Source organism: Leiobunum rupestre, chromosome 11, assembly GCF_980474605.1.
Source record: "Leiobunum rupestre chromosome 11, qqLeiRupe1.1.hap1, whole genome shotgun sequence".
In the NCBI taxonomy this organism is placed as follows: domain Eukaryota; kingdom Metazoa; phylum Arthropoda; class Arachnida; order Opiliones; family Sclerosomatidae; genus Leiobunum; species Leiobunum rupestre.
In genome coordinates, this window is record NC_143394.1 from 1,559,911 (window position 1) to 1,585,546 (window position 25,636).

At 32.7% G+C, this 25,636-nt stretch overlaps 1 protein-coding gene across 2 annotated transcripts; it reads left to right on the plus strand.

The window, feature by feature from the left end:
• Positions 1-10,238: 10,238 nt before the first annotated feature.
• On the plus strand, positions 10,239-24,668 carry LOC149921089 (carotenoid-cleaving dioxygenase, mitochondrial-like). Of its 2 annotated transcripts, none has more exons than XM_090163798.1 (11): positions 10,239-10,261; positions 11,097-11,213; positions 12,933-13,191; positions 18,236-18,374; positions 18,439-18,577; positions 19,384-19,604; positions 20,529-20,795; positions 21,285-21,384; positions 21,617-21,726; positions 23,041-23,149; positions 23,670-24,668. In XM_090163798.1, the coding sequence occupies exons 2-11, from the start codon at positions 11,099-11,101 to the stop codon at positions 23,822-23,824; spliced, it is 1,614 nt and encodes a 537-aa protein (XP_090019924.1). In that variant the 5' UTR covers positions 10,239-10,261; positions 11,097-11,098; the 3' UTR covers positions 23,825-24,668. The 2 variants fall into 2 exon arrangements, with proteins under 2 accessions (XP_090019924.1, XP_090019923.1); XM_090163797.1 differs by lacking the exon at positions 10,239-10,261 and adding an exon at positions 10,530-10,548.
• The last annotated feature ends 968 nt before the right edge of the window (positions 24,669-25,636 follow it).

Sequence of the window (25,636 nt, forward strand, 5' to 3'; positions counted from 1 at the left end):
TTATAAGCTTAATAAAATGATTTAATAAGGTTTTATAAGATTAATAATAAGGTATTAAAAGCCTTGGTAATAAAAAAGCCTAGTTTCAAAACCATTTTTGAACTGCGTGACCAACTACTTAAAGGGAATATAACCTCAGGTATTTGGTGTGGAACACCAACGTTTACAGCTCTGGCCGCTCTTGCCTTTAGCTTTAAAAATGTTTGGCGCCACTGTACAGGGAAATTTGAAAAATTGAAGGGGTCTTCCATAAAGATTGCTTTGCAGGTTATATTCCCTTTAATAACCAAGCCCCTCGAATCGTAGCGACTGAGAGCAGACCACTTTACTAGTACAATATCTCTTTTCATCACAAGTGAGGACAAACCCCTTAATATAGTTCGACATTCGTGATAGAATACATTCAAGCTGCTAGATAATATAGTTTCCAAAATCGCCACAAAAGAACTTCCTGCGGTTTGTAAAATGAACGGGATGAATTAACTGACCACCAGCATCCACTGAGGGAATGAGGATGCTCTAGCAACAGCCAGCCGACACCCTACCTACATAGCAAGAGACCCTTGTCCATCAGAAAAGGCGAACGAAGTAAAGGGCACACTGCGAGCCACCGCAACCCAGGACAGCTAGCCCCAGTGTGACTTCAAAAGGCCGGAAAGCAAGGGCCACAGCGCCTGATACGGAGACCCACCGCCACACGGCTGGCTACCAGATTCGACGAGGCACCAGGATGCTTGGACCCTCTCCGTTAGCCTTAGCCAAAACCCAGTTTCCGGCTCCTACCTTATACTGTTGAATGACGTAAGTTGAATGAAGTAAGTTGAATGACGTAAGTTGAATGAAGTAAGTTGAATGACGTAAGTTGAATGCTATAAATATGATTTTTTTTCAAGCGACTTGAAAACTAACGATCATGAGCCAGTCTTACGGGCCCACTCGGACGATGAGGCAATAGAGCCCATTAACCAATGAGTACGACTAAAAGAGGCCCAAAACGGGCTCGCCAGCGGCAAAATTCGTCCCAACTTGCAATGTGGCCTGGAAATTCCATTTTGGCATCCATTTTGAGGATCCGATGAGTCCGCAGCGATGCGGGCTGGACAACATCGTTTTTGGCGGGGAGCAAAGGGGGCAGTTGCCCCCGAAATTTTTAAGGATAAACCGTTTCTGAGTTATGACCGAATTTGTACTGAATTACGTGGTTTTTTTAAAATCCCCATATTTTAAATTTAGACATCGGGTTGATTTGGGTATCGTGTCTGTAGTACACTCAACAAGTTGGCAAGCCAAAATATACCTCTCCTCGGAAGAATGGTCCCTAGTGGTATTAATTTCTCGACACGACTCCCAAAGATATCTCCGCAATTCAGAGTTATTTACGAAAAACATATTCTCGGTTCAAACCTTGCCCGGTATAAAATTTTAATTTTAATTTAAATAATTGAGACGAAACAATCGAGTTTAATTTATTCAGAATATTATACATTAAGTAGTTACAACAGCGAGTTAGACTTACTAAAACAATGCACAATTGAATTTAACCCTTTTTACAGTACATGTTTATCAGTTGAATATAATACTAAGCAAATTTTAATGAAAGAAATATCTACAGATGGTATTTGTATTTTTCTCGCTTACGAAATACTTGCCGCATCTTTAACGCTCATTTTATTTCAACGCTCGTAGACTTCCAGTTGACGTTGTGACACATACCGCATGAAAAAGACCAATGCCGTCCAATTTCCAATATCATATAATGACTCGCACACCCAGGAAATCATTGACTGCGTTAGAAATCGTAGATATCCAAATATCCACACCAAATATATTTACAAGAAGCGAAAACCTTACCATCAACAAAGCACAGAGAGTCACTTGACTAACCGCCAGCTCTTAAAGCAATTAACGTTAAATTATCTCTTTTGAATTAACACAACTATATATAGGTCGTTAATAATACCCGTAAATAAATAACAAAAAACTAACAAAGTGGACCACCCACAGGGTCTACCCTTTAACCCTCTTATCTCGGCTGACTGCGCTAAAACAAGATTTAACCTTTAAAAAAACCAGATTAGGCCTTCATAAATTCATTAATAAAAAAAGAGTTTATTACCTATTATGCTTACGATGCGTGTCTTAATTTCAGTGAACCTAAGCAGCTATCGGTGGTTCTGTGGTAGAGCGTTCGACTGCCAAGCCGAATGGTCTGGGTTCGAAACCTGGGTGGCGCATTTGTTTTTAATCAATAGAGAAACGCTAAATTAGAATTTCTTCGATGCAATAATTTCAATTTCAATTCTAATTCAATTAAACCAAAATTTCGTACTCAATTAAATACGCTTCCGATAAAGCTGAAGGTCTAATTTTCAATAAGGCGTAACAAGTGTCGGTGGTTCTGTGGTAGAACGTCCGCCTGTCAAGCAGGAGGGCTCGTGTTCAAATCCCGCCCGATGTGATCGCAAATTGATATTAAGACGAACACCGTGTGCAACTGGTGGAAACCCTGCCATTGGACGTTGAGAGGTAGCATTACACTCAGCACTCGGTCCGTCCCAAAGTCATTAAGAAGAAGTTGGAGAGAAAACGCCCATATCAACACAACAGACTCAACATGCACAACCATCAGAACACAAACTCAACACTCACAACCTACGCATAAACAGTACAAAAACGTAACACACGACGGTGAGCGAAAAAACACCATCCAAACCAAACCGCAAATGAATCCGTTAACGCTCACCGTCACACGGTGGTTTTGCCAACCCTTCGAAAAACTGCGAACGCAGAGGTCTCGAGAAACTGCGTACGCAGTGATTACCCTTGGCCCCGAAAATGCGAACGCGTTCGCAGGCCTGACAGACAGACTCACAGACAGACACGGTGATTGTTTAACCCCTCCTAGGGGACTTTGTCCCCTCGGAGAGGTAAAAACGTGGTTTTTTGGAAATTTCACTAATCATTGAAAGTTTATATCACGATTTTGGCCAGGACCGACCATACTTTCGGATCTTACGTATTGTTTAGTGCCGAATTAAATGTTAATTTTCTAATGTTAATTCCGTTATAGCTACGGACTTGTGGTTGATCTCATTTGATTCAGCACTTACGAGGAGACTACCCGAGGTGATAATCACCGATTTTGTTGAAACTAGGTGCGTATGTAGACCTTATGGTAACATGAAATTTCACCAAGGGAAAAGTTGCAATGGGCATTAGTTTTGCCATGACAACCGAAAATGTTTTTGACAACACAATATGTATATTTTACAATTGAAAATAACATGGTAATCTGAGCACTTCTTAGGGTCCGCCCTGTAAAATATTTCAAAAAAATTGAAAATTTCAAAACCAAAAAAAAAGATGAAAATAGACAAATGAAATTAATTTTATGATATTTTGATGAATTTTGGTCAATTTGATCAAATCATATAAAAATTGATCAGAATCGGTAAAAAATGGAGAAAAGCGAAATAGAGAGATAAAAAAGTTGTATTTGCCAACTAATCGCCAAATCGACGATAGTAAATGAATTTTATCAAAATTAATCAAATGGAATTTAGTTGTTTGAATTTGATCAAAATTAATAATTATAATTAAAATTGATCAAAATTGGTAAAATTTGATTAAACTTGATTAATTGCCTAAAATTGGATATAACTTGATAAAATCGATATATTTTATCAGTGTGATTAAAAATTGAATATAATCGATAAAATGGAGAAAGGCGACAGATAACGTTTAAAAAAATTGTAATATAGACCATTTTAATAAATTAGTTTTATTAAAATCGATAAAATGGAAATAATTTGATCAAAATTGACCAAATTTATTGAAATTGATTAATGGCCAAATATCGGTATTAAATTGATAAAACTGATGTAATTTAACAAATATTAAATAAAATTTGGTCAATTCGATCAAAATGTATCAAATTCGAATAGAGTTAATGTAGAAAGGCGAAAGCTAACGTTTAAAAAAATGTGATATTGACCATTTTATCACCAAATTCATTTAATACATTAGTTTTATCAAAATTGATAAAAAATAATTAATTTGATCAAAATTGATAAACAAGAATTAATTTGATCAAAATTGATAAACAAGAATTAATTTGATCAAAATTGATAAACAAGAATTAATTTGATCAAAATTGATAAAAATTACTAAAATTTATTCAAAATTGATTAGTTGCCTAAAATCGGGTATAAATTGATAAAACCGATATAATTTAACAAATATTAAATAAAATTTGGTCAATTCGATCAAAATATGTGAAATTTGATCAGAGTTAATGGACTCTTCTCATCCAATTTCAATACATTTCGCAAACATTGTAAGTACTATTTACAAATGTACCCAATTTTCGTTGAATTTAATCAAGATTAACCAATTACAGTTCAATTTAAACACAGTTACCCAATTTAATCTAAATAATATTACATTTACCCAGTTAAATCAAAGATATTTTATAAGTTAAGGGTGTTTTCCCTCGAGCTCTTCGGTTTCCCCTTCCATAAAAACTTGTTGAGGTTAACGGCAATAGTAAGTGTAGGGAGCTGTTGACACGCGTGGCATGAAGGGCTTGCCAGCACCCTCCTACGCATTGTAACCCGGCCACCTGAATTAATGGCTTCAAAAGTCGCTTGATGACTTAGGCCTAAGGTGGTGCCTTGGGTATTAGCCTAGCTGATTATTATTATTAATTATTATTAAGTTTTGATCGAATTGACCAAATTTTATTTAAAATGATCTACGGGCCCCAATCAATCCCTCTTGGCCCTTTACTGCTGGGCCCCTGTATCCCGCATTTTGTCTCCCTCCTTTGCAAGGCCCTGCATACCGCTTGAAACCATTAAAAACGCGTGTACCCCTCAAAAATAGGTTTACGTTTCCCAGGTAGCAAAAACACGTCTATTTATAGTGGAATTTTCGTATTTTTCGTGGATAATACGTGTTTGAAAATTACACACGTGTAGAACAAGTGGAATTTAGGGTTAATAGCTCACCAAACACAGTTCGTGTAATTTAACACGTGATCTCCGCGTGTTTTAAAGGTTTTTAACTCACGATGGTTTTTGGTGTGAATTTACACGTGGCCTGAAGGTGTTTTTTAAATGTTCAATTGCACGAAAATAAGTTCGTGTAATTTAACACGTGATCTCCGCGTGTTTTAAAGGTTTTTAACTCACGATGGTTTTTGGTGTTAATTTACACGTGGCCTGAAGGTGTTTTTTAAATGTTCAATTGCACGAAAATAAGTTCGTGTAATTTAACACGTGATCTCCGCGTGTTTTAAAGGTTTTTAACTCACGATGGTTTTTGGTGTGAATTTACACGTGGCCTGAAGGTGTTTTTTAAATGTTCAATTGCACGAAAATCAGTTCGTGTAATTTCACACGTGATCTCCGCGTGTTTTAAAGGTTTTTAACTCACGATGGTTTTTCTGTGTTAAATTACACGTGGCCTGATGGTGTTTTTAAATGATCAATTACACGACACAAATTAATTTACTTTTACTTAACCTGCTTTTTACCTCTCCGAGGGGACTTTGTACCCTAGGAGGGGTTATACAACCACCGTGTCTGTCTGTCTGTCTGTGGGTCTGTCTGTCAGGCCTGCGAACGCGTTCGCATTTTCGGGGCAAAGGGTAATCACTGCGTACGCAGTTTCTTAGAATCAGGGAAAAGGTTTTTCCAAAAGCGCCCTCTTTTTGTCATTGGGTGTAGTATGATTTTTATTCGGCCAGGATTCGAACCCGAGCCCTCTTGAACGACAGGTGAGCGTTCTACCGCAGAACCCCGGATACAGTTACGCTTCACTGAAAATTAAAAACTCTTCCGAGGAGAGGTATATTTTGGCTTGCCAACTTGTTTAATTATGAAATTAAGCTTTGAAATGAAGAATATCTATGCGTATAGGTCATAATCTCAATCAAACCTAAAACGTATGGCTATTTTAAAAAAATAACGGTTATCTTTCCGCCGCCCTGAAGGATTAAGGAGGTAGAAATAGGCCTCTTTTTTATTAATTTCTTAACAAAAATCTAAATTATTTGATAATTAATAAGAAATAAACCTTTCAAGCTCTTACTAATTTACACTATTCGTCCGATCCGTAAGTATTTTTAGTTTAAACCTTTCTTAGAAGAAACGTTCAACTTGAAATTTACACTTCAAATTCAACAACACAAATACCACCATGGTTTTTACGGGACCCCAATTTTCGTGGTTTTGTATTTTCGCCTAAAAATCTACATACAGTTCCTTAATTTAAGTGTGATTTTCATGAAAGTTATATTTTTTAAAAGCTGTGGTTTACATATAACCTAAAGTTGCAAATACTTTCCTTAATTTTAATTCTTAGAAATAATTTTTGGGCAGCATATACGGACCCCCGCAATTTCCAACATTGTAAATCCGCGCCCATTTCCCTTTAGCGTTAAGTGTGACACTCAACCTAACAAATAAGTGTGATCAGAAGTTACAAATAAGTGTAAATATGTAATGTGTGACCGTGGATATATTTTGGTTTTGATACCGGCGTTGCAGGTGGCTGTGAATAGCTCAAACAAACTTAACACATTAGAAGGATTATGTGTATTCTGACCGTTGATTCTACTGTTGGAATCTCTGGCCTAAATTTTTTGACTTTTGATATAAATATCTTAACGTTGGAATTCAACGGAGGCCCGAGCGTAAAAGATGTCTGCTGAATAGTGACCGCCATGCAATAATTGGTGGATAATTTCACTATAAGTTGCAATGGACTGCTCACATATAGGGCACTCTGAATGTTTATTAGTTATACTGATATCGGCAGATTTCCGAGGGTAGCCTGAATTTCTACATAGCACTGATAAGCCCCAAAAGGGCGAAACCGGTCTACTTTTGGAATCTCTGGTCTAAAATTTTTTACTATTGTTCGTTTGGCTTTTATATTGAAAATTTCATTTCATTAAAAAATTATTTGAAAATATTTTTATTCGAAAGTTTATAAATAATATTGGACATGAAATTTATTAATCGTATTTAATATTTAATTTTAGGTGAGTACGTTAAAAATTTTAAAATGAAATTTTTTTGGGTGTTTTAATTAACAATAACGCAATATTTTCATTTGTGAAAGTAGGAGAATTACTAGGGTTAAAGAATGGAAGTTCGATGTTCGTTTAATGTTACTACGGTGTTTGAACACGTACAATTAAAGGTGTTATACAGGAACAAAGAATGTGTTCGAACACGTGTATCGAATGGTGCCCGAAACGTAAATTACCGGTGTTAAAACACGTGGACACATGCGAAAAACGTTATCAAATCGTGCTGTAACACCAGTTTGAGGGTGACAGGCTCGCAATTTTCCCCACGTGAACTCCACACGTGTACCGCACTATCATATTACTCGTGTTTAACACGTGTTTTTGCTACCTGGGTTACGTCACTATTCGAACACAGCCCTCAACTGCCTTGATAGTACAACTCATTAAACCCCGTACATGTACACCTGTTTAAACCCATTGTATCATAATAAAAATAAACCGTGTACTACTATATCAAGCCCAGTAAAAATCAAAACGAGTCTATCCTGATTGGGCGCAGAGCGAGATCCCGTGTTTCGGTCTTGCTGTCACGCATTATTGGTCCCGTGGTCAAAAACTACGAAAGTTAGCAGACTCAAGACACCTTTTAAACCTGACGGGAGGCGCCACAATGCCGCAGGCCAAATTTCGGGCGACTTGGACAACTATCTTAGATGTGCATAAAGAACAACAAACCAATATACAAACATCAGATTTTATAGATTTGTTTAATTTTATCGGTTTTATCAATTTTAGGCAATTAATCAAGTTTGAATAAATTTAAATAATTTTGATCAATTTTGGTCAAATTAATTCCTTTTTATCAATTTTGATAAAACTAATTTATTAAATGAATTTGGTGATAAAATGGTCAATATCACATTTTTTTAAACGTTAGCTTTCGCCTTTCTACATTTTTATCCATTAACTCTATTTGAATTTGATACATTTTGATCGAATTGACCAAATTTTATTTAATATTTGTTAAATTAGATCAGTTTTATCAAATTATGCCCGATTTTTGGCCATTAATCGATTTCAATAAATTTTATCAATTTTGATCAAATTATTTCCATTATATCAATTAATTGATAAAACTAATTTATTAATATCAATTTGGTGATAAAATATTCAATATTACATTTTTTAAACGTTAGCTTTCGCCTTTCTCCGTTTTACCGATTCTAATCAATTTTTAATCACACTGATCAAATTTTATCCAAAATTGGATAAAATATATCGTTTTCATCAAGTTGTATCCGATTTTAGGCAATTAATCAAGTTTAATCATATTTTACCAATTTTGATCAATTTTAATTAAAATTATAAATTTTGATCTATTTTAATTAAAATTATAAATTTTGATCAATTTTAATTAAAATTATAAATTTTGATCAATTTTAATTAAAATTATTAATTTTGATCAATTTTAATTAAAATTATTAATTTTGATAAATTTTAATTAAAATTATTAATTTTGATCAATTTTAATTAAAATTATTAATTTTGATTAATTTTAATTAAAATTATTAATTTTGATCAATTTTAATTAAAATTATTAATTTTGATTAATTTTAATTAAAATTATTAATTTTGATCAATTTTAATTAAAATTATTAATTTTGATCAATTTTAATTAAAATTATTAATTATGATCAATTTTAATTAAAATTATTAATTTTGATCAATTTTAATTAAAATTATTAATTATGATCAATTTTAATTAAAATTATTAATTTTGATCAATTTTAATTAAAATTATTAATTTTGATCAATTTTAATTAAAATTATAAATTTTGATCAATTTTAATTAAAATTATTAATTTTGATCAATTTTAATTAAAATTATTAATTTTGATTAATTTTAATTAAAATTATTAATTTTGATCAATTTTAATTAAAATTATTAATTTTGATTAATTTTAATTAAAATTTTAATTTTGATCAATTTTAATTAAAATTATTAATTATGATCAAATTCAAACAACTTAATTCCATTTTATTAATTTTGATAAAATTCATTTATTATGGTCGATTTGGCGATTAGTTGGCAAATACAACTTTTTTATCTTTATATTTCACTTTTCTCCATTTTTACCGATTCTGATCAATTTTTACATATTTTGATCAAATTGACAAAAATTCATCAAAATATCATAAAACTAATTTCATTTGTCTATTTTGATCTTTTTTTACGGTTTTGAAACTTTAATTTTTTTTGAAATATTTCACAGGGGCCCTCGAACCAAAATTCTGGCTACGCTACTGCGCCACATATCTAAATTAAATATACTGTAACCTAAATTTTCAATTATTTTAAGAAATCATATAACAATTTTATACTGGTTTTTCTCATTTATAACAGTATAATTAATTATAAAATAATGAAATTTTGAATTAAATTTAATATTTTAAGGTTTATGATTCTATTATAATTGAGTGAGGGGTTCAGAGTATTTTTACGCAATTTAGGGGTTTTTTCCAAGTGTTAAGCTTTGGTTACGAGGGATAGGGGTAGTCGAAACTTTATATTGAGTTACGAAATGATGACTTAAATTTGAAAATAAATAACTTCATAAGCAAAGGAAGTATTTTTAAAGTCTATTTTATGTTCCTATTCAAAAATGTATCGTTTTATTTCGTCAATGTTGGCATTATTGTGACTTTTGAAAAAGTAATTTAAAATTAGTCTTGGCTACTCGGTTAAAAACGCAGGAGGTAAAATTTATCGGACATCGTTTCATTGTAGAGGGAACCGCTGGGCCGCTATTTTGGCTTCAGGCCATTTCACGCTCTATTTCGTAAAAGTAATTTGCCCGCTAAGGCCCATTCGTTTTAAGCATTGCTTCGTGGCTAAGCGCTAATTTTATTAATACTCATAGATCTTCGATTTTCTACATCAACCGCTCCTTTTTACACGTAAATTACATTAATTACTTTGGACAAGTTAGTATTGACTTTTTATAACCTCGTGATTAAAGCTGCACTATACAACGTCAATGGAATATAAATAATTATTATAATTATAAAATGTCCCATCAATTTAACAGATGTTAGTTTAAGCCAGTAATGCCTATATATTTTATTAAGCAAGTTGCGATTCTCACTCTACCAAGTATTGTATCTAAAGTTCAAATAAAAGGAGTTTGTTTGAACGCAAGATTCCGTCTGCTATTTCTGAGCGTATGACTGTTATTTCGTAATTATTCCGTAAGAATCGCATATAATAATAGAAACTGGAGTATAATTTAAGTAAGAAGCTATAAAAATGTTTTCTCTTAATATAACTTTAAAAAACGCCGTAATATTTTATTGCGGTTTATAATATCAAAATCCAAGGTTACTGTCATTATCGCGCCGCGCCTCCTCTCATCGTCGAGTCGATAATTTCCCGACGCATTCCGCTCAAGGGCATCTCGGAAATAAACAGACTGTACTGGATAGAAACTGCGTCGGGAAACTATGTACTCGTAAGGACTGCCTACTAATTCGAAATAATTAATATAAAAACGTTACAGCAGCACTCGCGAAAACTGAAAACTATAAGCCAATAGACCAAACTAAAGTTAAAATTTCTTGAAATTTAAACTTTATAAGGAGTTTAAATCATTTAATATGTTGGTAAAGATAAAACGTTTTAGAAATTCGTAAGCGAAGGAAAAATATTTCATTGTATTATTTAACTTATGTCATAGATTATAAATAGAACTTTGGATACTAATATTTTGGAAATTAAAGGAGATGAAGTCTTTTTGGGATGTAACGAAATGCTAGACAAGAGTTTTTTTTCGCTATCAATGTACTCGCGAAGAAATCACAATGGAACGGACTAAAAATGTATAATGAACCATGAGCACTGATAGCAGCCAAGCTACAAGATTAGATAATATCAGTTGCCTTTCATTTTTTTACTGTTCAAGTCTCACTGTTCTTACATCGCCGAAAAAATCTTTATCTACGTGTACTTTACTATAGTTTGTCTTTCATTCCATTTAGCAGCCATTATTTTATGTTGTAGTTATGGCTGATGCCTCTTCGGTAAACGGGCAGGCGAAGGAGCAGGCTATTATCGCGAACATCTCTGGAAGGTCATGCTCCAAAGAAACAGACATACCTGTACAGGGCAAGCGCACAGGTAAGACATATTGTATTTTTGAAATAAAAATTGTTTTTGAAACGACGAGGCTAAAAACCTTTTATGTAAAATTTTCGTGGAATCTAGTTGAATCTACGGTATCAACTATTAGGTTTGTATCGTGTATGATATATTTAACAGCAATGGTACGATATTTTGATCTTAGCCAATCGATAGAGGTGTGCAAATACCATTTTTTGGTGATCGAATCGAATATCAAATTTTTTTATTCAAAACACGTCAAATTCCAAATCGAATATTTATAACGTCAAATAATTTGGTCGAATATTTTTAGAGCTAAATTGTAAGCCAGTTAACTGATCAAATACCAAATAGTATTTCGAGTACCAAATAATTCGACGTATTGGGTTTTGAAATAACCAAATAGTTTGCATATTTGTCAAAAAAAAAAGGAATTGAAATCACTGTTCATTTTACTTGCAATAGTAAAATACTAAACCAAATGTATAATTTAAATTTTATTTTATTTAAAAAATTTAAACTATAATACTAACCTTTTTCAAAGAAAACTTTTACAAATAAAATTTAAAATACACATTTTTAAAGTTTAACTACCCCAGGTCGAAGTCAGCTTGCGACTTTTATTCTTTAGTAACTACTAACTACAATTAAAATCAAAGGATCTGCTATATTTTCCATGCTTTGCAAACACTTCATTAAAATCTCGAGTTTTTAAACATATGTAAAACATGAAGGAGCAGATCTTTTATTAAAAATAAAAAAAATAATATTTAATTTAATTTAAAATAATTTTGAACCAATAATTTAGTGAACTCAAAATTAAAAACCGAAAAATCCAAAAAGTTACTTACTTCCCAGTTATTCGTTTTGTTTTGAACGAGGGGTAAGTCACTCTCGGATGACCTGCACACCGAGTTCGCGTACTTAGTACTGTTAAAGGTACGGGTTTTAAAGAGTTCACGAACTCTTATTAGCACAGTCAGAGGTACGACAGTGTACACAGAGTTCGCGGAGTGAACTTGGTTTACGTTTTAGTTTTACTTTGCTATTTTAGAAAATTCCATAACAAAGAACTCGCCAATAATCTAGCCAATACGCGCAAGAATAAACAGCTTCTGCCATTCGCTTAGAAGTTTTAATACACACGGTATGAATAATGGACGTGCAAGTTACTCTTTATATGGTCCTTGCCGCGGTGGCCTAAAGAGAGGTGAAAGAAATAAGCACTAGTTCGGAAATTTCACAGTTTTCTCCTCTGATGGCCTTGAAACTCAACAAATTAGAAAAAGACCCGCAGTTATTCGACCAGTTTGCAAACTATTTGAAAATACCAAATACTTTTTCCTATCTTTTCGAATATTCGACTATTTGATCAAGAAGAACGAATATTCGCGAACTTTACCAAGTGCTATTCGATTCCACGAATCGAATATTGGATTTGGTATTCGATCGAATTATTTGGTCTGACCAAATATTTTGCACACCCCTACATGGCAATCGACGAAGAAGCTTATTATTAAATTTTAAAATATGTAAAACTAAGTAATCTGTCATAATGAACGAAATTTGTTAAAATTTGGTTCAATAAGTATGTTACAAATTTATACCAAAACATTTAAGGCATTGCTAAAATTTATATTATTTATAGAAAGCAAGCGTTAGTTAAGGCAAAACCATAAAAAGCTCTCCTTAGCTCTTCAATAGGTATATCTAATTTTTTTTGAACCAACATTTCAGGTGAAATTCCAAAATGGGTGAAAGGGTGTTTGTTGAGAAACGGTCCTGGGCTGATGCGAGTGGGCGAGGACAAGTACAAGCACTGGTTTGACGGACTGGCGATTCTGCAGAACTTCGCCATCAAAGACGGGGAAGTCACCTATCGCAGCAAGTTCATACGTAGCGAAAGTTTCAAAAAGAACACGAGCGCCAACCGAATCGTAGTGTCTGAATTCGGAACTGCCGCCTTTCCCGACCCCTGCGCCACCATATTCGACAGGTAATTAATGGTTGGCTGAAAAGGGTTTCCATCGAGAATATAGAAGCACATTTTTCAACCTACAATGTAGAGATCATCTTTTTACTATTTACAATGATCGTAACCGTGGTAATACCGCGGGAATGGGGAAGGGAGGCCTTATATTCAATTAGGGAATGGATGTAAAGGATAATTTTTGTGATCAGGAATGATCAGCAATGGATTTTCTATATGGTCGCTATATATTTTGAACGAGAATGGGAATGGTAGGGAATAGGAGAAATGAGAAACTTTATGTCAAATGGAATGGGAATGGTAGGGAATAGGAGAAATGAGAAAGTTTATGTCAAATGGAATGGGAATGGTAGGGAATGAGCGAAATGAGAAACTTTATGTCAAATGGAATGGGAATGGTAGGGAATAGGAGAAATGAGAAAGTTTATGTCAAATGGAATGGGAATGGTAGGGAATAGGAGAAATGAGAAAGTTTATGTCAAATGGAATGGGAATGGTAGGGAATGAGCGAAATGAGAAACTTTATGTCAAATGGAATGGGAATGGTAGGGAATAGGAGAAATGAGAAAGTTTATGTCAAATGGAATGGGAATGGTAGGGAATAGGAGAAATGAGAAAGTTTATGTCAAATGGAATGGGAATGGTAGGGAATAGGAGAAATGAGAAACTTTATGTCAAATGGAATGGGAATGCTAGGGAATGGGCGAAATGAGAAACTTTATGTCAAATGGAATGGGAATGGTAGGGAATAGGAGAAATGAGAAAGTTTATGTCAAATGGAATGGGAATGGTAGGGAATGAGCGAAATGAGAAACTTTATGTCAAATGGAATGGGAATGGTAGGGAATAGGAGAAATGAGAAAGTTTATGTCAAATGGAATGGGAATGGTAGGGAATAGGAGAAATGAGAAAGTTTATGTCAAATGGAATGGGAATGGTAGGGAATAGGAGAAATGAGAAACTTTATGTCAAATGGAATGGGAATGCTAGGGAATGGGCGAAATGAGAAACTTTATGTCAAATGGAATGGGAATGGTAGGGAATAGGAGAAATGAGAAAGTTTATGTCAAATGGAATGGGAATGGTAGGGAATGAGCGAAATGAGAAACTTTATGTCAAATGGAATGGGAATGGTAGGGAATAGGAGAAATGAGAAAGTTTATGTCAAATGGAATGGGAATGGTAGGGAATAGGAGAAATGAGAAACTTTATGTCAAATGGAATGGGAATGCTAGGGAATGGGCGAAATGAGAAACTTTATGTCAAATGGAATGGGAATGGTAGGGAATAGGAGAAATGAGAAAGTTTATGTCAAATGGAATGGGAATGGTAGGGAATGAGCGAAATGAGAAACTTTATGTCAAATGGAATGGGAATGGTAGGGAATAGGAGAAATGAGAAAGTTTATGTCAAATGGAATGGGAATGGTAGGGAATAGGAGAAATGAGAAAGTTTATGTCAAATGGAATGGGAATGGTAGGGAATAGGAGAAATGAGAAACTTTATGTCAAATGGAATGGGAATGCTAGGGAATGGGCGAAATGAGAAACTTTATGTCAAATGGAATGGGAATGGTAGGGAATAGGAGAAATGAGAAAGTTTATGTCAAATGGAATGGGAATGGTAGGGAATGAGCGAAATGAGAAACTTTATGTCAAATGGAATGGGAATGGTAGGGAATAGGAGAAATGAGAAAGTTTATGTCAAATGGAATGGGAATGGTAGGGAATAGGAGAAATGAGAAAGTTTATGTCAAATGGAATGGGAATGGTAGGGAATAGGAGAAATGAGAAACTTTATGTCAAATGGAATGGGAATGCTAGGGAATGGGCGAAATGAGAAACTTTATGTCAAATGGAATGGGAATGGTAGGGAATAGGAGAAATGAGAAAGTTTATGTCAAATGGAATGGGAATGGTAGGGAATGAGCGAAATGAGAAACTTTATGTCAAATGGAATGGGAATGGTAGGGAATAGGAGAAATGAGAAAGTTTATGTCAAATGGAATGGGAATGGTAGGGAATAGGAGAAATGAGAAACTTTATGTCAAATGGAATGGGAATGCTAGGGAATGGGCGAAATGAGAAACTTTATGTCAAATGGAATGGGAATGGTAGGGAATAGGAGAAATGAGAAAGTTTATGTCAAATGGAATGGGAATGGTAGGGAATGAGCTAAATGAGAAACTTTATGTCAAATGGAATGGGAATGGTAGGGAATAGGAGAAATGAGAAAGTTTATGTCAAATGGAATGGGAATGGTAGGGAATAGGAGAAATGAGAAAGTTTATGTCAAATGGAATGGGAATGGTAGGGAATAGGAGAAATGAGAAACTTTATGTCAAATGGAATGGGAATGCTAGGGAATGGGCGAAATGAGAAACTTTATGTCAAATGGAATGGGAATGGTAGGGAATAGGAGAAATGAGAAAGTTTATGTCAAATGGAATGGGAATGGTAGGGAATGAGCGAAATGAGAAACTTTATGTCAAATGGAATGGGAATGGTAGGGAATAGGAGAAATGAGAAAGTTTATGTCAAATGGAATGGGAATGGTAGGGAATAGGAGAAATGAGAAAGTTTATGTCAAATGGAATGGGAATGGTAGGGAATAGGAGAAATGAGAAACTTTATGTCAAATGGAATGGGAATGCTAGGGAATGGGCGAAATGAGAAACTTTATGTCAAATGGAATGGGAATGGTAGGGAATAGGAGAAATGAGAACGTTTATGTCAAATGGAATGGGAATGGTAGGGAATGAGCGAAATGAGAAACTTTATGTCAAATTGAATGGGTATGGCTGGAAGACAAATATTTGAACGGAAAAGGGATGAATATGGATAGTTTTACAATGGAAATGGGTGAGAATTTGATTGTTTCTGTTTCAAATGCTGCTCTCCCATCGACACTTAAAGTTATTAAATGACTTTTCTAATTATTTAATAACATTTTTAATCATGAAATGACAATGCTAATTATGAAATTAAATTTATAATTACGAAATTAAATTTATAATTACGAAATTAAATTTATAATTACGAAATTAAATTTATAATTATGAAACTAAATTTACAATTACAAAATTAAATTTCTAATTAGGAAATTAAATTTATAATTAGGAAATTAAATTTATAATTATGAAATTTATAATTATGAAATTTTTAATTATGAAATTAAATTTATTATTAGGAAATTTTAATTTATGAAATTAAATTTTTAATTAGGAAATTTTTAATTAGGAATTTTTTATTATGAAATTAAATTTTTAATTAGGAAATTAAATTTCTAATAATTAAATTAAATTTCTAATAATTAAATTAAATTTCTAATAATTAAATTAAATTTCTAATAATTAAATTAAATTTCTAATAATTAAATTAAATTTCTAATTTTAAATGAAATTTTTAACTATAAATAAAATTTATAATTATCAAATTAAGTTAGAAATAAAAAAATCCAATTTCTAATTTTAAATTAAATTTTTAACGATAAATAAAATTTATAATTATCAAATTAAGTTTTGATGCCTTAAACAGGTGGCCGGGTTACAATGCAAGCCCATCATGCCACGCGGGCCAATAGCTCCCTACACTAACTATTACCGTTAACAACTAGTTTTTATGGAAAGGAAAACCCCTTTAACCAGTGAGAAGATAACTTGCAAACTCTACGCACAAGGAATGGTTCCCAGTTTTCATCCAGTGCTACAAGCTGTAATCGAACCCGGCTCCTCTTGCTGCGAGGCGAAAGTGCTAACCACTCCGCCACCCCACCTTAGTAATCATGAAATTAGATTAGTATTTGTGAAATTAAATGATTAATTTATAAATTTAATAATAATTACTTAAGTATATTACTTATTATTAAATTAAGTAACGAATTATAAAATAATTTGCTAATTATTAAATTAAGTAACGAATTGTATAATTAATTTTCTAATTATTAAATTAAGTAACGAATTATAAAATAAATTTTCTAATTATTAAATTAAGTAACGAATTATAAAATAAATTTTCTAATTATTAAATTAAGAAACGAATTATAAAATAAATTTTCTAATTATTAAATTAAGAAACGAATTATAAAATAAATTTTCTAATTATTAAATTAAGAAACGAATTATAAAATTAATTTGATAATTATTGCATTTATTTATTATCTATTTAAATTAGTAATTGTGAAATTAAATTAATTAATTAAATAAGTAATTGTGAAATTAAATTAATTAATAAATAAGTAATTGTGAAATTAAATTAATTAATTAAATAAGTAATTGTGAAATTAAATAAATTAATTAAATAAGTAATTATTAAATTAAATTAATTAATTAAATAAGTAATTGTTAAATTTATAATTTAAATAAGTAATTGTTTAATTAATTATTTAAATAATTAATTGTTTAATTAAATTTATTAATTAAATAAGTAATTGTTAAATTAAATTAATTAATTAAATTAGTAATTTGAAATTAATTTCATTAATTAAATTAAAAATTATTTAATTAATTTTTTAATTACATTCTTAAATTAGTCATTATTTAATTAATTTTTAATTAAATTCTTAAATTAGTAATTATTTAATTACATTCTTAAATTAGTAATGAATTAAATTCGTTAATAAATTCTTAAATTGAATTAAATTATTTGATTGCAATAATTAATTAAATTCTTAAATTGAATTAAATTATTTGATTGCAATAATTAATTAAATTCTTAAATTGAATTAAATTATTTGATTGCATTAATTAATTAAATTATTAAATTAAATTAAATTATTTAATTTCATTATTTTTTAAATTATTAATTATTTAAGTTTTATAATTGCTTTACTACTTGAAGATTAGGAAAAAGAAGACGGAAGAGCCCTCAAATGAGTCCATGATGGTAACATTGACCCAACAACTAAAATTGTCCCTTTTTAAATTTCCGGTCACTTGGCAAATCTGTAATTAATCCGAAACCATTAGGGCCGACAATTTAAAAACAAATAGTGGCCATAAGTGAAAATTTAAAGCCTCAATTTATGAACCTGAATATTATTTTCGTTCCAGATTTAAATCTATGTTCAGTAGAGAAATGACGGATAACACGAACATAAACGTTCTGAAAATCGGAGACCAATTCTACGCCGCGACTGAAACTAATTTGATCCGCCGAGTTGACGTTGAGACATTAGACACGAAAGAACAAGTACTCTACATTCAGTGGGTCGTAAAATACGGACTGTAGAGTCATGTTCTAACTTATTTCGCAGGAAAATCTGTCTAATTATCTGGCTGTGAACACCGCAACTGCGCATGCGCATTACGAGAATGACGGCACCGTGTACAATCTGGGGAATTCGTTCAGCAAATGGCCGTCTTACAATTTCATCAAATTTCCCCCCTCACGTGGTATATTGACATTATATTTTTTCACTTTAGTTTTCCATAATTGTTAAGGTTTGATCCAAACATATAAAATCGTTAATTTAAAATTAACCACCTATGAACTGCATTGCAAAGGATGACTAAATTAGCGAATAAATAGATTAGTCCATTATGAAAAGTGATAATAAAGCTAAATCCTAAACAAATTTTAAGAAATTTAAAAACTTACTTCCTTTGATCTCGTTACGTACAATTTACTTCAAAATCAAACGATAGTTTTTTTAAGGTTTGAGCGATACATATGAAATCGCTATCGTTTGGTCTGCGTCGATAAAATAGACAACTTTTGATTTGGATCGATTAAACCTATAACGTTTAATTAGTGATTGAAGTCCATAAAACCCGTTATGTTAGATCATTGATCAAGATCGATAAAAACATCGTTGGATCAATGTCGACCAAATCTGTAATTTTTGGTTAATGATCGAGATCGATAAAATCGTTTAAATTGTGATAAGGACTGATGAAATCGTGAACATTAGAGCGCCATCGATAAAACCAGAAACAGCTGATCAGAATAGGTAAAAACACAATTTGATCAATGTCGATGAAACCTCTAATTTTTTATTAACTTCGATCAAACCGGTATTTTTTCAACCTCGATCAAACCTGTAATTTTTATCAACTTCCATCAAACCGGTAATGTTTTTCAATGTTGATCCAAATAGCAACGTTTGATCAAGCGCGTTAGTGGACAGAGATCGTTAACTTTCTAACAGTATCGACTGTCGACAAAATCTGTTAATTTGGGGATTACATGGTTCTTACAGACAACGGTGAAAAGAACAAGTCTTTGGAAGAGGCCAGCATCGTGTGCAAAATCCCTTCTGGGCGCATGTTGTATCCCAGCTACTACCACAGCTTTGGCTCCTCGGAGAACTACCTGATCTTCGCCGAACAACCGCTGCTGATCAACATCCCGCGCTTACTTTGGAGTTCGCTGCGAGGCGGAACGTATGGCGGCAACCTTCAATGGCAGCCCAATGAATTAGTAAGTGTTACCAAGAATGTTTCAGGTGAAGTGATTGTGGTTTCATGATTCCCGGGAGGTGGTCTCCGCCTACACGAAGAGAGAGAGAGAGAGAGAGAGAGAGAGAGTGTGCGGCGTACATATTCACTGTTGATCTCAATTCATTCTTGATGTTACGTTATGATTAGCTTTTCGTAAACCATTTTTTTTACAACATTCCATTTAAAATAAGTAAGCTAAGAACTAAGTTTTTCTAAAATGTCTTATAATAGATGGTTTTTTTTCGCCTGTTCTGGGTTTTTTGAGCAGGTTAAAAAGTGTAGCCATATGACTTCATTTTACTTCAATTCTGTCTTGACGAAAAAAACGAGTTGGAGTAAGAAGGGAGTAGTTAAAGGTTAAAGGTTATTTATAAAAAGTTTCCCGTCATGTTTTCGTGAAACGAAATTTAAGCAGATGACAAAGCTAGATTACTCCCTCTACACCTCCTTTCGAGGAGGAGTAAAAAATGTAACCTTCGAGCTCTGGAACAAGCGAACAAAATTCGGGACAGGGTAAATCTTACTCCGAGAACAGGCGAATAAAACGTCTTAGGGTAAAAAGTTTACACTTTTTGTCCCCGGACAAGCGAGAAAAAAAACCACCACCTAATATCCAGTATTTTCAACGATAGACCGTATTCGTCCAATTAGGAGTCATCAGTACCGCGAACGGAATCTAGCTTACGACTATCTAAACCGAACAGATAAGCTTAGCCTAATTATTAAAATTTTTACGGAAAGCCAAATAGTAGAGACTGGAGAATAAAATATTACTCATAGTTTTTGGTACTTGTTTGATTAGTTTTCTAGAGGTAAAACAATTATAAAAAACGCTCCAGTAAAATAAAATTGTAAACTTATGGTAGCACTTAATAACGGCTACAGTGGCATATTTTATTTGAAGGTGAAATTTCACGTGGTCGAGAAGAAAAGTGGAAAACTGCTTCCGCTGAAGTACACGGCGAATCCATTTATGGTTTTCCACCACGCCAACACCTACGAGCAAGAAGGACACCTGGTGGTCGATCTGTGCGCCTACGAAGATGGAGAGATATTCAAAGCTCTCTACATCGAAGATATGAATTCTAACGATTTGTCTCTTTGGCAAAAGAACTACGGGCAAGCTAGAAGATACGTCCTGCCTCTCATGACATCGACCGAGGACATTTCCGTAAGAATCCACGTTCTTACGTTTAGCCAATGCACCGTCGCCATCTGTGGCGGAATGTGCAACTAAACCAGTGGGAAACACTTATTTTAAAAAATCGTAAAAATTTAGGTAAAGTTGGGTACGGATAAATATTTTAGACTAAACTAGCAATTTCGTATTTAGCCTTAAAGGGAATACAACCTCTAGTATTTCTGCCACCGGTCGATATTTTCGGCGCTGCTTAGTGGTATGTTGCGTAGGGAATCGCTTAAATTGTTGGGGTCTTACGTCATGAATTCATTGGGAGTTATATTCCCTTAAAATAAGAATAAGTTGTAGATTTGGTGGTCGTCCTCACTAGGCCGTCCATATTATCTACCAAACAGACGCTTGAGATTACAGGACTAATCCACTTGTCCCGGCAAACCAGAGTAGTTAACAAGATAGATCGGTCGAGTTGCTATTCCTCTTTTAAATTTTCTATTCTTTAACTTAACTGTGATCAAATAGGCTGGAGAAAAGAACCTGGTCACGTTGACGGGCACTGCAGCGACTGCGTACAAACAAAAAGATGGTTCCATCTTATGCCACCCTGAGCTGCTCTCTGTAGGTAAGCAAACGTTTTGTCTTACCAAGAAGTTGCCAAATATTTGATCGTTAGTAAATGGAATGCTAATCTTGATATTCAAAGTGCTTATTTCTTAAATGTACTAAAACTTTACAATGAAAAATAATTACCCAAAACATGGCGATCTGGACCTTCAAATGGCCATTTTAAGCAACACCCCTGGTCTAACAAATTCCGTAATTAGTTGATTTAAGTTTTTCCTTGCCATTAACAGGTCTGGACATTTTTGAAATGCCTCAAGTCTATTACGACGCGTACAATGGAAAGAAGTACAGCTACCTCTACGGCATTGGCAAGAAAACTGGTGACTTTGAATCGGGTTTGGTATGTTTAGCCAGAAGTTTATAAGTATCTAAATATGCGTCCACGACTGCCTTGTAAAATCCTTTCGATGACCGCTACTCGCCAACAAGCGTATTTGAAAAGGCCAAAAAAATGCGAAAAATATGGCTTCGAAGCATTGCAGGTCCTGAAAATCGAATAATCGTACTGTGGGAGTATTGAGAAAATATTTTTTTTTAAATAACGCTTAAGTGAAGTACGACCTTTTGAAAACTAAAATCTAATGTTCAAAAGTTGAATTTTTAAACCGGTTTTTTACTAAATCAAAATTATTGTACATTTCCAAACTTGCCTTGAAATTATCGACGTATACGATAATTATCGTACGTCTGACAACGCTGCTTTGATAAATGTACAATAAAAAAATTAATCTGAAAGGTTATAAAAATCCCTAGTTCTGACTAGCAGACGACTTGGTACTGTTATAAAAGATTTTTCGGCCTCAGCCGGAAATATAGTCCTACAGATTCAGTGACCGATTTTATTTAGAAATATTTAAAATTGAAATTTAAAATTTGACGTAACAATCTCGACCACTATAATTCTTAATAACTTCCGCTTCTACGTTAAAAAGAACATCCGCAGACAACTATCTCCATCTATTGGTCAATTAATGAAATTTTCAAATATTTATTAACGCTAACGTGGTTTTTGAGTTGTCTTATCTGTCTAGTAATTGTTGCGAAAAGAGTGTGACACTTTTTCATATAGGTGTAATTCGAAATTTAGATACTTTCCCAAATGGGTTTATTATGAACTTTTGTTGTATTACTTTAGGTTGAGTTATTTGATCATGATAAAATTATAATTATGATGAAATTATAATTACGATGAAATTATGATTACTATGAAATTATAAATACGATGAAATTATACGTTGAAATTATAATTACGATGAAATATTATTTAATAATAATTATGATGAAATTATAATTATGATGAAATATTATTTAATAATAATTATGATGAAATTATCATTATGATGAAATATTATTTAATATTAATTATTACTTAATAATAATTATGATTATAATTTAATATTATTTACTAATACTTATGATGATATTATATTATTATATAATATAATATTATTTACTTTTAATTATGATGATGTTATATTATAATATAATATTATTTACTTATAATTATGATGATATTATATTATAATATAATATTATTTACTTATAATTATGATGATATTATATTATAATATAATATTATTTACTTATAATTATGATGAGATTATAATAAAGTATTATTTAATTATAATATCATTATCGCCATGTTTCGTTGTAGACTAAAATCAACGTGACCGATAAAACGTTTGCTTTGTGGTCTGAAAGTTTGAAAAGCCCTACAGAGCCCATTTTCGTTGCCAGGCCCAATGCTCAAGATGAGGATGATGGTAAATATAAAACCCGGATCTTTTCATGCAGAGGTCAGCGCACTACCTTTCTGCCATCTAGGAGCAACAAACACAGCACCCCACACAAGCTGTCGTGCATTTTCTTCGGAAATTGTCTTCCCCCTTTCCGTAAAACGTTCAGCGTAATGGTTCGTCCAATGAAATTTGTACACAACACTGCGTTAGCGTGTTTGAAGGCTAGCTGCGTTCTCCTTGTGTTTATTGCTCCTAGCTGCCATGTTATGAAGTGCTCGCATTTCTTTATAAACGTAGTCTTAGTGGAGTGCAAAAAAGATATAATATCCATGTGTTTCGTCGTGCCATCTAACGTGGAACTAATGTATTTTTAGTTCGAAAATTATTGGCGGAAAAAAGATGGTTAACTTTAATATATTCGGGTACCATCACAGATGGCGCAAACCAATTCGGGAAGATATGAACTAGGAGTACGCTGACCTCTCCATGAAAAGATCCTGAAAACCAGGATGGCGTTCCGCTTAAGCCTTCTTTCTCTGTTTAGGTGTAATACTGTCTTCGTTGTTGCACCTCGAAGACGAAACCAAGGTGACCTTACTAGTCCTCGATGCCAAGAATATGAAGGAACTCGCTAGGGTTGAATTCGTCACCAATTCAGCGGTCACCAATTCTTTCCACGGGCCTTACGTACCATTATAAATTGTATTGAGGCAATTAACACCTTATTTTAAATGAAAAAATATGTGAGCAATAGTGCATTTCTCTCTACTTCGTCTACTCTGCTGAGACGATTTTTAGCGTGGCGCCCAATCCCTGTCACGCTCGAAACGTAAGCTCATTGGCTTCCCAAGTATATATAAATACATTATTGATGTAACTAAAATATTTTTAAACATACATATTACCTAGAAAATACTTGTAAACTGAAGTACCATTATAAGCTGTGACTTACAAAAGTGTCCATAAATACAATCTTATTATAATATAACATTATTTACTTATAATTATGATGATATTATATTATATTATAATATAATATAATATTATTTACTTATAATTATGATGAAATTATAATTTCGGAGTCTGACTCCGAAATAAGGGTGGCCTGATGGTAAAAGACCAGTTTACTATTTTCTCGGACCAATTCATTAATTACTGGCAATAGTTTATTAATTGCTTCGACCAAAATAGAAATTATATTAAATCTTTGGGCTAGTATATATTAATTGGACCAGTGTATTAATTGTTTGGCCTATTCAATTATTTACTTGGACCAGTGCATTAATTGCTTGGACCAGTGTTTATTAATTGGACCAGTGTATTAATTTTTTTAACCAGTTTTTTGTTCATAAACTGGGTTTAATTTTCCCCCGAGCCCAGGTCATAAATTCGAAATTTATTATGGCACTATTAAAGAACCTAGTGGCTCGCTAATGACAGAAGCACACCGTGTAATCATTCAAAAATCTTGTCTCTGAGAATGCTGAAAATATATCTTGTACATTTTTCTAAAAGTTCCTTAAAATTTTATTTTGTTCTAAAACATGATTTTAATTATATTTAGGTGTAATTTTCAGTTTCTTCTAAACACCATTTTTCTTTCCATAGCAAAACGTTTCAATGACCGTTGTCATTTCAAAGTTGTTTGAGAAAACGTTTTAATTAAGGAATTTAAACGTATTTTTTAGAAAGTCTGAATTTTCTCATCGAAATATTTCCTTTAAACAGTTAAATTTCACTGCAGCAACGATTTGATTTCGATATTTCTTTTATTCAAATTTTAACGATGGCCTAATTAAGCTTCGCATTTGCAAACATTTTTCATAAATTTAACAACTTTAATGCCTACCCTTGAGCTTTGAAAAATGTTAATAACAATAAATTGCACCGATAATATAATTACGAGTACTAATTAGACTGAGAAATCGACGAATTTTCTCGTAGGCTGACAAAATTTTAAAAACTCGCGATGTAGCTACGAGTACGATAGGGGCGATATTTTATGGGCTCTATTTTCTGTAATACGTTTTTAATACGTTTGAAGCCGACATTTGCTTAAGGACAAGATCCCTAAAAATAGCGTTAACGGTTTCAACTTGTATTGCGTTTTTCAGTCAGCCTTGGGTAGTACTTCTCGCTTCACCTCTTTCCTTCTCAGTAACCCAAATATGCTCTTGGTTTCATATATAAAATTATCAGAAATACCATAAAAATTTCCGTTAACTATAATCTGTTGCGGAGCGATTGCGTAATCAAACGTTTTAGATCAGGAAACTCGTTTGCCAGGCTGGTTTGATAAATAAAAATGAGGGAAAATCGCGTTTAGGGCTGAAAGTCGAAAAATACCTCCAGAAATAAAAGTCATCTTTTTATTTTCAAAGTAAGTTTAATTATTACTTCGGTATGCGCTTAAATTTTCAATAAGCTGAAGTTTCATTGGCGAAACAGACTATCAAATAAAAATTAATTTTTGTAGATTAGAAAGTGTCATACTTAGGTTTTTTATGTTAC